This window comes from Pristiophorus japonicus, chromosome 12 (genome assembly GCF_044704955.1).
Source record: "Pristiophorus japonicus isolate sPriJap1 chromosome 12, sPriJap1.hap1, whole genome shotgun sequence".
Classification (NCBI taxonomy): Eukaryota; Metazoa; Chordata; class Chondrichthyes; family Pristiophoridae; genus Pristiophorus; species Pristiophorus japonicus.
This window is the reverse complement of record NC_091988.1, coordinates 194,825,819-194,838,642: the sequence shown is the minus strand read 5'-3', so window position 1 is coordinate 194,838,642 and position 12,824 is coordinate 194,825,819. Positions and strand designations below refer to the sequence as shown.

The 12,824-nt window shown below is 40.5% G+C and overlaps 1 protein-coding gene across 2 annotated transcripts in view; it reads right to left on the bottom strand.

The window, feature by feature from the left end:
* Positions 1 to 588: 588 nt before the first annotated feature.
* Positions 589 to 12,824, bottom strand: part of ift52 (intraflagellar transport 52 homolog (Chlamydomonas)) — a 35,107-nt gene continuing 22,871 nt past the window's right edge. For both annotated transcript variants that reach the window (XM_070896368.1, XM_070896369.1), the window contains exons 8-14: positions 12,209 to 12,295; positions 9,578 to 9,646; positions 8,256 to 8,410; positions 7,178 to 7,265; positions 6,579 to 6,687; positions 1,290 to 1,429; positions 589 to 1,115 (exon numbers count right to left, since the gene is read on the bottom strand). In XM_070896368.1, the coding sequence (XP_070752469.1) occupies positions 1,062 to 1,115; positions 1,290 to 1,429; positions 6,579 to 6,687; positions 7,178 to 7,265; positions 8,256 to 8,410; positions 9,578 to 9,646; positions 12,209 to 12,295 (702 nt within the window). In that variant the 3' untranslated portion in view covers positions 589 to 1,061. The remainder of the gene's footprint in view (positions 1,116 to 1,289; positions 1,430 to 6,578; positions 6,688 to 7,177; positions 7,266 to 8,255; positions 8,411 to 9,577; positions 9,647 to 12,208; positions 12,296 to 12,824) is intronic.

The following is a 12,824-nucleotide window of genomic DNA, read 5'->3' as shown; positions in this document are numbered from 1 at the left end:
CTGGCCTTGCCAGCGACTTCCGCATCCCAAGAACGAATACAAAAATATTTTAAGGGAACTGATGGAACAGCTGGCTAATGATTAAAGTTCAGTACCTAGACATCAGTCCTGGTTTTCTCAGCAGCTCAAGAAGCAGCCCAGATTTAACTGCTGGAATATGTTGTTTTAACCGATCTCACCCAGGGTAATTGTAATGGCCACAGTAGGGAAGGGAAAATCGGCAAACTGTCATTGGGCTCTGGGTTTAAGATTGGAATGGGAAAATTGGGCAGGTCTCCTATGTGGCTCAGATAAAGGATGATTCCTCCCATGCTTGAATAACCATTGCATAGGAATAATGATTTGAGGGACTCCAGTTCCTATGGAATTTCAGGATGCTGCCACTTCGAGAAGACAAAATTGGCAAGAAAAATTGCAGCCACTTTTTCACAAAACTTGTATGGAAGTCAGTGTCCTGAAATATTGAGATTACTGAATTTCCAGTGTCCCACATTTTACGTAATTGCAGAAGTTAGCAGAACTCCTGGCCAATTCTGCCCTTGTAGATATCCATATTTAATGCAATCATTTAAATATCTTCAACATATGTGTAATATTAAAAAAACTTTTATTTACAAATTGAAGTACAAACGGGAAACACAACGGGAATAGATAAACAGTAATGCTTAAGTACAAGACAAATTATATGCAATTTGAAAATAAAAATTCTCACCTAGGCACTAGTCACTTATTCTAAATCAAATACTATGCAGAGATGGGCTTTAAGCCGAGACCTAAAGTTAAGTGCAAATTTGTAACTGGAGGTATTTACATGCATGAGATTGTTTTATAATAGGATAAATTCACCATAATCTTAAATGCAACAATACACAGTGTATAAAATGCCTTGAAGTTGTATACAGACAAATAATGATTAACCCTTTCAATACAAAAATATACATTTTTGAATAAGGAATTTAACATTCTGTAAGTTACAAGTTGTCGAAGAACCAAGTGCTGCTGAAATCTCCATCACTAGGAGATGGTGTGCTGAATATCAGTGGTAGTGCAGCTGCTCAATTTCAGTTATTCTGCGAAGTAATTATGCCAGTATCGTGTGTGTCTAGGTCATGTTCCTGTAGAGAAAACACAATGCAATCACTAGAGCACTGCAATGCATTTGACAGGATTTCAATAGGACACAAGGCATATATTTCATTAATGGTTCACAATTTTAAAAGGGCTCTGATAGCAAGACTAAGTTTTTTTTACAGCTTCTTCACTGCAAGTTTTAAATATTTAAATTTTACCTGATTCAGCTTCTTAAATTCCACCACCTGGAAAAAGATGTGCTCTAAAATGTCTTTTGCATCTCGACTATCTTGTCTATTTGATACACCAAGAATGTCACCACACTTTCGAACATAGAATTCGAGATCATCATCAGTACCTGAAAACAACAATCAGTACAGATACAGTGTCGATTTGATTAACATACTGTAAGCTGTTACTGTGCAGTTTTAATATAGCAACATCTCACTTTTACACTCACAGGAGTGAAGAATAGTATATGTTGAAGAGGATAATCTTCCTCGGTGGAAGATAAGCAAGGTCAAATTTGCTCCAAACTATCATGCCTGGCAATGGAAGATCAGAACCCTCAGACAGACTTTGTAACCTAATGGCTGAGTCAAGCAAGTCCTCTATACGCAAGGGCATTGTTCATTAACCAGTTAGCCTGGCTCATTAATGGGAACTGCAGGGGTTAACCTGTTGTTGGGATTCTCCCTACTTGACTGCAGTTAATCTGTAAACAAAAGCCGCAAGGTTTACTTTGTATTTGTTTTTGGGATATGGATAATATTGCCAAATTCATATTTGTTTCCAGAGTCAACCACAAGGGACTTGAGACACATGTAGGCCAAACCAGGTTCACTCCTTAAAAGGACATTAGTAAGCCAGTTATGTTTTTATGACAATCCAGCAGCTTGCATTGTCATTTTGTTTTTCTGGTGGCAGCTCATAAATGAGCAGATTTATGGATTCAATTTCACAACTTGATATTACATAGGATATACTGCACAGAAACAGGCCATTCAGCCCAACCTGTTTAAGCGCCACTCGAGCCACCTCCCGTCTTTCCTCATCTAACTCTATGAGCATAACCCTTCATTCCCTTCTCCCTCATATGCTTAACGAGCCTCCCCTTAAATGCTATGTTGAGTTTGAATTCATAAATTTGGATTCTCTGCTGGTAAACTTAATTACTGTAACTGGTTAAACTCTAGTGGCACTGCTGTAAACCCTTGTGGGGAGGAGGGAGATACCAAAGATGTGGCTGTCATCAATCTTCTGTCTGAACTTGGCTAAGTGGGATGTGCACTCAATAGTGCCTCTAGATTTCTAAGTAACTTGGTTTGGAAACTGCTGATGGCTTTCCAAAATATCTGACCAATAGCTGATATAATCCTGAGAGGATATTATATCTAGACATATTAATTCACACAAAGAGGAATTCAATTTAGATTAGACAACAAAACAATTTCATCCATAAATTTGAACATTGATATAGCTAAATAAAAGAAAATCGAAGTTAATAGCTCAAACAGGCCTGTATTGACAGAATTGTGAAATCATATTACAAACAATAGTTAATCAAGGAAATTCGACACAGTAAAAAGACAAAAAAAAACTTGTCACGCTAGATATTTCATAATCATACAGCACAGAAGGCCATTCGGCCTACAGTGCCTGTGCTAGCTCTTTGAAAGATCTATCTGATTTGTTTCACTCCCCTGTGTATTTTTCCTTTATGCCTTGTATTTGTCCCTCTGGAGGAACAAGGTGTTGGTGATGACAAATTCATGCTTTAGACATTTTGTCAGGAGTAGGGTACCGCTGGAGTTGGCTTTCCCTACCCCCTTCTCTGCTAATCACGCCTCCCCAGAGGTCTGTGTCCCTGCCGATCCTGGCATTGAAGTCGCCGAGGAGGATCAATCTGTCGCCCGCGGGGACGCAGGTCAAGGATTTTGAGAGGTTGGAGTAAAAGCCCTCTTTGGCCTCATTTGTTGCATCGAGTGTTGGGGCGTAAGCACTGATGACTGCGGCGCACTGGTTCCAGGATAGGGTGAGTCGAAGCGTCATGAGGCATTCGTTAGTCCCGCAGGGGAAGTCTTTGAGGCGGTCGACCAGCTCGTTTTTGATGGCGAAGCCGACTCCGTGGAGGCGGCATTCAGCCTCTGGTTTCCCTTTCCAGAAGGTGATGTAACCTCCACCTTGTTCCTTGAGCAGGCCTTCCCCTGCCCGCCGGGTCTCGCTTAGGGCTGCGACGTCGATATCAAAGCGTCTAAGTTCCCGGGCAACTATGGCGGTGCGGCGTTCCGGTCTGTCGCCGTTGGGGTTGTCCATGAGGGTTCTGACATTCCAGGTCCCGAACTTCATGTTAGGGGAGTGGAAGATGTCGGTGCGTGATTTCTTTTAACGCGGGGTGATCGTTGTGCGCCGGCTACCACACGGGCTTAACTGAGCGAGGTCTTGGTCCAGTGGCAAGGGGGTCCAGGACAACTAGAGACCAGGCACTGCTATATGGGCCTAGCCTTTATGTATAGAGGTATATCCAATTCCCCTTTTTAAAAAAAAAAATGGCGTACAATTATATAACAGTTTATCATACTTCTCACAGACCCAAAAGCACCTCAGTGGATTACACTGTGCAGTTAGTTGGGTGGCCATGAAAACCAGAGCAAGATGCCAAATTGAATCCAGGAAGTTCCCCCAAAGAGGAAGGGAGGAGGAAACATTTAAAGAAAAATGAGGACTAGTCACCTCAGACTATTATTGTGCATCTCCAAATAGATGACTGAACAAAAACGTTGCAAAAGGTCACTTGTCCAAAGGAAACAGTACCAAATTCCTTTTAAATTTCCAGACCATATCATGACAGTCAGTTTTACAATTTTGCAATTTTCCTCTATGAATTTTCAAAACTGGACAATAATTACCATTAAAATATATTATACACATACAATTCTCATTTACATAGGATATACGGCACAGAAACAGGCCATTCGGCCCAACCAGTCCATGCCGGTGTTTATGCTCCACATGAGTCTCCTCCGTCTTTCCTCATCTAAATCTATCAGCATAACCCTCTATTTCCTTCTCCCTCATATGCTTATCTAGCCTTCCCTTAAATGCATCGATACTATTTGCCTCAACTATTCCCTATGATAGCAAGTTCCATATTCTCACCACTCTCTGGGTAAAGAAGTTTCTTCTGAATTCCCTATTTGATTTATTGGTGACTATCTTATATTGATGGCCCCAAGTAGAAACATTCTCTCTCTATCCACTCTCTCAAAACCTATCATCATTGTAAAGACCTCAATTAGGTCGCCCCCTCAGCCTTTTTTTCAAGCAAAAAGAGACCCAGCTTGTTCATCTATTCCTGATAGGTATACCCTTGCATTTCTGCTATTATCCTTGTAAATCTTCTCTGCATCCTCTCCAGTGCCTCTCTATCCTTTTTATAATATGGCGACCAGAACGGTTCGCAGTACTCTGTGTGGTCTAACCAAGGTTTGTCACAAGTTTAGCATAACTTCGCCACTTTTCAATTCTATCCCTCTAGAAATAAACCCTAGTGCCTGATTTCCTTTTTTAATGCCCTTGTGTCGTTATTTTTAGTGATTTGTGTTTGTACTCAGAGATCCCTCTGCTCCTTTACCCCACCTAGACCGACATCCTCCCAAGTAATAAGTGACCTCCCTATTCTTCCTACCAAAATGTAATAGAGTACCTCATATTTATCTGTAATGAATTGAATTTGCCAATTATTTGCCCATTCTGCATTTTTATTAATGTAATTTGTTGCAGTCCTTCTCAGTATTAACTATCTCCCACTCCCCCCCACCCCACACACAATTTGGTGTCATCTGCAGATTTAGAAATTGTGTTTTTGATTCCAAAGTCTAAATCGTTAATATAAATTGTGAACAACAGGGGTCCCAGCACTGATCCTTGTGGAACACCACTACCCACCTTCTGCCACTATGAAATTTAAAAATGATAGCACTTTCATTTGTCTAGGATTATCTATTTTCTAAATTAACCCCACTATAACAGACAACATATATGTATCACCAAATATTTCCATTCTTCTGAAAGCACTAATACGGAGGTACAATTCCTCTGGTCCCTCGTCTAAACGGCATGAACCTGAACAGCGAGCACTGGTGGACTATTTGACCATGTAGAACTTCACAATTGAAACTGATCTTGTGCTCGATTGATACGTTCAGTGGTGGGCATGCCTAATTTTGTTGGAACAAAATCCTGAAACTCTGAAGCAAAAATTATTTTTTAAACCCGTCTGCTTGAAGCTCAGTCACCATAGGCAATAGATATAGAAGCAAAAATAATCAACACAGCCCTCAAAACTTTTTACAACTGACCGAGTCCACCAAAAATTTGCCTGAAATAATGTATTTTTTAAACATTTCTCTCTCCTTCCCTTCATTACAAAAGCACTTCATTTTATGTGAAGGACTTTGAACATCCTGAGGTTGTAAAAGGCTCCAGTTAAATGCATGTTCTTCTCATTTCACCCTGGGCATTCTTTGTCATCTTTCTCTTTCTCATTCTTTGTACTCACTCTCTCATTTCTTTATCTTTTATTTTCTCTCTCTCATTGCTCCTATTCGATTTCATTCTCTCCTTCCCCCACCCTTTTTCTGGTTCTCTATCTCCTTTTCCCCACTCTCCCATTTTCTGGTTTGTTCTTATTCTCCCTGTTTCCTCTGCTTCATTCTCTCTCATTCCTGGTTCTCATACTCTTTTCTGGTAGATCTGCTTTATTCTAGTATGCGGTCTCCTTTTCACATGTTCCTTTATGCTCATGGTCTCGCTCTCTCTCTCACCCCCTTTTTGGTTTACTCTCTGTTTTTCTGGTTCACACACTTTCTTTTTTTCCTCCTCACCCAGTCTCTTTACCCCTTTCCCTCCTTCCCTCTCTCCTATTGAAAGTGCAGAAGAAGAGTTAAGCAGGCCAGAAATCTCCTGACCAAGAAAATGGGGGAATGGGAATGCTGCAGCACCCCAGAAAGTCAGTACAAGCGGGTTATTGAACAGTGAAGACCACCACTACAACACAAGAGTGATCTGGCTAGAGCTGGGAAGTATGGTCATAGGGAACGTAGCAAGGTTAGGACCGACAGTTTCTGCAGCCAATTGGATGGATGGTCGGCATCCCCTGCCAGCATAATTCAAGTTCAGCTGGTTTGTTTTTTTTAAAGTGAAGTTACTCAACGTGTAGCAAATTCACAATGAACGTATGTGACAGACTGCCCATCCTTGGCCTTGCAGCAAGGATCACGGAATAGCAGTTAGGAGTAGTAACCTTGTTTGATACTCTCCTCCATTAGTGCAGCACTGGTGGCCTTTTTTTAAATTCAAGAAAACCCCCATCATGGACAATATTTATCTGAAATTTACACAATCAGAAAAAGCGGCAGATGTTCAAAATGTAAAACACGTACTTGAGAACAGTGGCTTAGAAATAAGAATGAATTAGTCAATTACAAAATAAATTATTTGCTCACATTTGTTAGTCAGTTGAGCAAGTCTGACTTTCTCGGATGAAAATGTTTCATCAAGATCAAAGAGGTCCAAGGTCGGTGCTGGTAACTCTCGAAAGGAGGGAGGAAAGACCTGTCGAATAGTAACAATTAATGCATATATGCTCATGTACCGCACCACAGTAGATGTTACCCACACTGATAACATTAGAATGGTGCAATTATGTAACTGGCAATGGTTTGTATTTTTGATGTGCAAATTAGGCCTTGAAATCTCAATATATTGGACCTAACATTACTCTCCCCACATTGTTGCCATTATAGCCTTATGACCACAAGAGTGCTGGATTACTATCAAAGAGGCAATATTGCCACCGGGACACCTGTTGCAACTCTACCATTCTCAGAGTAAATAATTTTCACTTTCTTACCATCCCACCATTTTCACCATCACTTTTGTGACAATAAGACAACCGGGCACAAGTTTCCTTATAATGCTGATTTTTAAAATCAGGGGAATCAGTGAATCACCATATTGAGAACACAGTGTAGCATAACAGAACATCACATTTGATGATGCTATTTCAAATATTCTTTTCCGTAAACTGCAGATTTGTACTTACAGCTGGCTGCAATGTAGGGAGCGGGGTTTCAAACTGAGGTTGTATCAGTTGTAGTGATTCATGTTTCACATTCAGTTGCTCATATGCCCTGGAAACACAACAACAATGAAAACCCAGTAAGATTGCAATGGTGGCTGTAGCAGGACAACAAACATTGCAGACCATATGAAATAAAGTGACCCAGCTATGACAAAAAGTGTTTAATTATTCACACATCACTAGGACCTACATTTCAGCAGTTTGCAAAATAATTTTGTTTCGGTCATGATTTTCAATTACCAAAGCAGGCAAGGCTAGTTAATTCAGATACCAAGGAACTTCAAATAAGTAGAAATACATTTCTTAACAGCATAATTTCAGGAAAGAATCTCACTATTAAGGATGCAATATATATGCCAATTGAGCTGGAAAGGAAATTATATTAATACATTTCAGTTCAAGGCAAATAGTGCTTAACATTTGCAAGCAGACTTATTGCTGTGCAAGTTTTAAGTTTGACATTCAATAATTCCAAACAATTAATTACTTATTTAAAAAAAAAACGTTTCTGTACTTTTTGTTCTTCCCCATGCCACACACTATTTCCTAGCAAAGAGAATGGGCAGACAACTTCATTCTAAGTCTTTGAAATGCTGCTCCAATCGGCTACTTTAAAAGGAGGATAGGCTGTTTCTCCGAGAGCAATCTGGGTTGACATTTCAAATTTCCCCCCCTTGCTCCCTACCTGTACAGTATCAGGAATACATCTTGTGGGGAATTATGGACAGGTCAAGCCATATCCTCCCATTCTGTGGTACAACACATTACTACCCTAATGTGCTGACAAGCTGGACTACCACTCAACTAGTTCAATCCAGTTACCTACCTGGAATAAAGTTGTCTGCCCATTCTCTCTGCTAGGAAATAGTACATGGCATGGGGAAAAACAAAAAGGAAGGAAATGGTTATTTTTTTTAAAATTATACAATTAATCTGTTATTTTAAATTCTACCCCCTCGTTTCTCCTCCTACTTAAAATCCGTATCTCAAATATACATACAATACATTTTGTTTTCAACAAGTTTTATCTGATACTGACGTGATAACTTTTGGAAGAGCCATTGTGTCCAGTTTAAAGACCGACATGTCAAATAGAGTGGTAAAATCTCGTGGGTTTTCATCCCCTTCCTGCAGACATACCCTCAGTCTCTCAGATAGTTTAGCTGTATCTGGAAGCATGGTGTAATCTGAAATCTTATGATTGAGTTTTTTCATCAATAATACAAAAAGAGTAACAACACAGAACAAAATAACTTTGTTTTCATTCAATTAAATAACGCCACATTTATGCTTTAATAAAAAGTAGTTCCTGACATGGGTACACATTCTCTTCTGGCAGCAAATATATTTTAAAGTGACACACACAGATCCCTCCAACCCACCAACCCCCGACAAAATTTTTTTTTCGGTTCCATTTTTGTTTTGTGCCCCCTGGGTGTCACAGTGAACAGCGATGATCAACTAGATTCTGCCTGTGTATAATGTGATTAAGCAAGAATTGATGCTGTACTATATGGCTGTCCCAACAACAACTTACATTCATAGAGCGCATTTAATGTAGCAAACCGTCCCAAGGTGCTTATCAAGAGCGATATCAATAAAAACATTTTTGACAGAGTCATCAAAGGAGATATCAGGGCAGATGACCAAAAGGTTTAAGGAGCATCCTAAAGGGAGAGAGAAGTACAGAGGCGGAGAAGTTTAGAGAGGGAATTCCAGAGATTAGGGTCAAGGCAGCTGAAAGCACGGCCGCCAATGGTGGAGCGATTTAAAATTGGGGTTGCGCAAGAGGCCAGAATTGGAGGAGCGCAGATATCGCAAAGGCTTGTAGGGCTAGAGGAGGTTACAGAGGCCATGCAGGGATTTGAAACCAAGTTTTACATAATTCTAAAACTGAGGCATTGCCAGATCGGGAGGCAATATAGGTCAGTAAGCACTGGGGTGATAGGTGAATGGAGCGAGTTAAGTATCAGGCAGCAGAGTTTTGGATGAGCACAAGTTGACATAGGGTGGAAGATGGGAGGTTGGGCAAGAAGGCATTGGAATAGTCAAGTCTAGAGATAACAAAGGCATGGATGAAAGTTTCAGCAGCAGATAAGCGGAGGCAGGGTCAGAGTCGGGCGATGTTACGGAGGTGGAAGTAGGTGGTCTTGGTGATAGAGCGGACCCATCAACAAGTTTATCCAGTGAAAGGAGCTTCATAAATGAAAGTTTTTTAAAAATTAGTGATTCCTATAGCAATAAGGCTTATGGATTTTCAGGAGAACTATTTTTTCCATACTGTATTGAGTGCATAGTTATCTAGCTTTTTAAAAGAGGAATGCAGCATTTCCCACTATTTTCTCTAAATAACTGGTTTACCTCTGGATCTTCTGCATCGATTTGGTTCAACTGGATTTCATTTGTAGTCAGCCATTGAAAAACAACATCCTGAGACAAAGGGAACAAGAGATGGAGAATCAGCAAAACACGGCATAAAGTTTTTGAAATTATCTAAGGAGTCCAAGCTTGGTCATAGACTTTTTTTCTGAATGCATCTGATCAGGCACTTTCAAAGACTTGTGGATGCTGGCGAATAGATCACTTAAGCCACCAGCATGTAGTGCAGCAGTAAAGAAGGCAGATAGCCACAGGAATACAGCACATATCACAAAAAGTGATTGGAGTTTGTATAAAGTGCCAGTCCAGCCCCATTTGAAGTATTTTATGATGCTGGACATCCTATTATAAGGCAGATATCCAGGCACTGGTGAGAGTGTGTGAAAGGCAACTGAATTGATAACTGGGATTAGATAGCGGAGTTATGAGCAGAGGTTGCAGAAGCTTGGAATGTTTACATTGGAGAAAGTCGTCTCAGGTGATCTTCTAGAAGTATTCAAGATTCTAAAAAGTATAGACAGGATAAACACAAATACGATTAACACAAACACAGATTCTGCAAGGGGACACAGACTTAAACTTAGAATCGGGAGGGTAAAAAGGCAGCTTAACTGCTTTATGCTGTAAGGTGAATTATGGATTGGATCGCCAGGGCTGACTGTATCAGTAAATTCAAGAGAGCTGAATAAGGAATAAAAATAGAAAATGCTGGGAATACTCAGTGGGTCAGGCAGCATCTGTGGAGACAGAAACTGAGTTAATGTTTCAGGTCGATGACCTTCCCTTCAGACGAAAGGTCATCGACCTGAAACATTAACTCTGTTTCTCTCTCCAGATGCTGCCTGACCTGCTGATTATTTCCAGTATTTTCTGTTTTTATTTTATGATTTCCAGCATCCGTAGTATGTTGCTTTTGTAGAGCTGAATAAGGACCTGGTAACAAATCTGATAAGAGGAGATATGACCGATATTGTGAGATCGTCTAGACTGTGGGATCGGCCAGATAGACTGCATTGGTGGCATCAACAACTCGATTATGTCCAGACACGATAACGCATCACTGCTGGGACCGTGGTTTAAAAAAAATATTTAAAATTGGCAAAATACTAGATTTTAATTAGTCCAAGGGGGTAATATAGAGCTATTCCAGACATCCAAGTAGCTTTATGGTAAAATTGTTTATTATAGTATCACTTGAGCTGAAAACCCGCAAGTTCAGGGAGCCAGAAGCTCTCTGGGGAAGTCAATGATCTAAGTTGTTAAAACAAGAAATGAATCAATAACACAGATGCAGAGAGCTATCTTGTGCAAAGCCAGGTGGAGGGAGATAAACTAAAGAAACCATGTACTAAACCAAGTCTAAATAGTAATTCTTTATGCTTACAACTGATAAGCTATGGAACGGATTAACTCTGAAAAGGAACCTTATTCAATACATCATTTAGAAGGAAATAGAAGGTTATTGCTTTTGGAATAAGAAAAAGCACAGATTGTTTTCCAAGTACAGGGCAGTCAAGGGTTATGGGGAACAGGCAGGAAAGTGGAGTTGAGGCCAAGATCAGATTAGCCATGATATTAGTGAACGGAGAGGCTCGAGGGGCCGTATGGCCTACTCCTGCTCCTATTTCATATGTTCGTATCTAAGTATGCTTTGCATGCAGTTGCCTCGCCTGCTAGCTGGGGTAGGAGAATATCACAAGCGTGCTGCCCACAATTTTCCATCCATTGCAATCAATGGGCATCATGGGCAGGGCACCTGCAATTTCTCAGTATGGGTGACCAGCAGTGCGTACTCAGAAAATCAGACCTATAGCTCTTGAAATAGGACTTAGATATTCTTAAATTATCTTTGTAAGGAATGTGAGCCAGTTACTGAATTGTACAGTAACAGGTGCAGCGTCGAGAATCCGGAACCCTCGGGACGGAGGCCATTTCGGATTCCGGGCTTTTCCGGACTATCCTTCATCTTTCTGACGTCACAAATCCGGAAACACCTGAGCCCAGGTGCGGGTGGAAGCCCCGAGGTAAGGGCAGCGGCGGCGAGCAGGGCGAGGTAAGGGCACTGACAGGGCAGGGCAGGGCAAGGCGATCGGCGGCCGGAGAATCTGGATTCCGGACGACCCTGCCACCGATCAGTCTGGAGTCCGGATTCCGGAACTCCGGATTTTCGACGCTGCACCTGTATTATACTCAGTTGGATTCTTGCTAAATTACCATCTTCATCTGCAGAGAAACAAACTACAGGTATCTAGGACACTAAATCGGAGAAGTGATAGGTTTAACAAATAATAGAAATTACAAAGCGAGTAAACATTTTCTCAAACATAAATGTGTAATTAAATTAGGCAAACAACTTGCACGCACAGGTTTTGTTGAAAATAAATCCAAATAAATACATAGTCCACTCATTCCTCATTCTTTATGCAGTTCTGAATATTACTGTGTCAGTTGGTTTCCACTTTTATCCTTTTGCTATATCATTGTTTCTCCAACAACAAGACCCCTGGAGTAAAACTGAACATTTTGAATCAGAGAAGAGAGAGAAACAGTGCGCAAAATAAAGTTAACATTTATCAATTAAATAATTAAAGAATTGATCTCACAAGAACATACCATGATTTTGCCATTTTCTTCTTTGTCGAAGTACTGGTCACTGATCATGTGACAAGATCCCAGCACAGCCAACTTTCCACCCTGGAGCTGTTGACAAATTTCACATTTTTCAATGATCAGGACAATTTGTAGTCTGTCATTATTCTGATATATGATGAGCTCTATCTGCCTCTCTCAATTGCATTAACAAGTATGAATATGTTTTAAGTATTTCGCCTAAAAGAATTTGATGTATCCCCCTGGCAGAAAGGACCACCGGAAAATGCCACACAGTATGCATCAGCTGAAACCTAAACTTCCTCTATAAACGGCAAGAAACGATACGGTGATCAATCCAAGATGGCATTTGTAGGCAAAAGTGACACTTTCCTACTTTCTATTGGTTGCTAATTGGCCTTGTCGGAAAATGAAAACATCTAGCTTTCGTTAATCTATCACTGGCTCTACAATCGGGCAATAGGCAAAGGAGCACCTTGATTTATTTTTAAAGATAGGTTCTTTAAAACAACAGTAAGCTGCTGCTTATCTCTCTGAAAGAGTATATGCAGAGTTCTCAACTCTCCTGAGTCGAAGATTGTGCATATGTTATTATGCAATTAAGGTACTTTGGTGATGA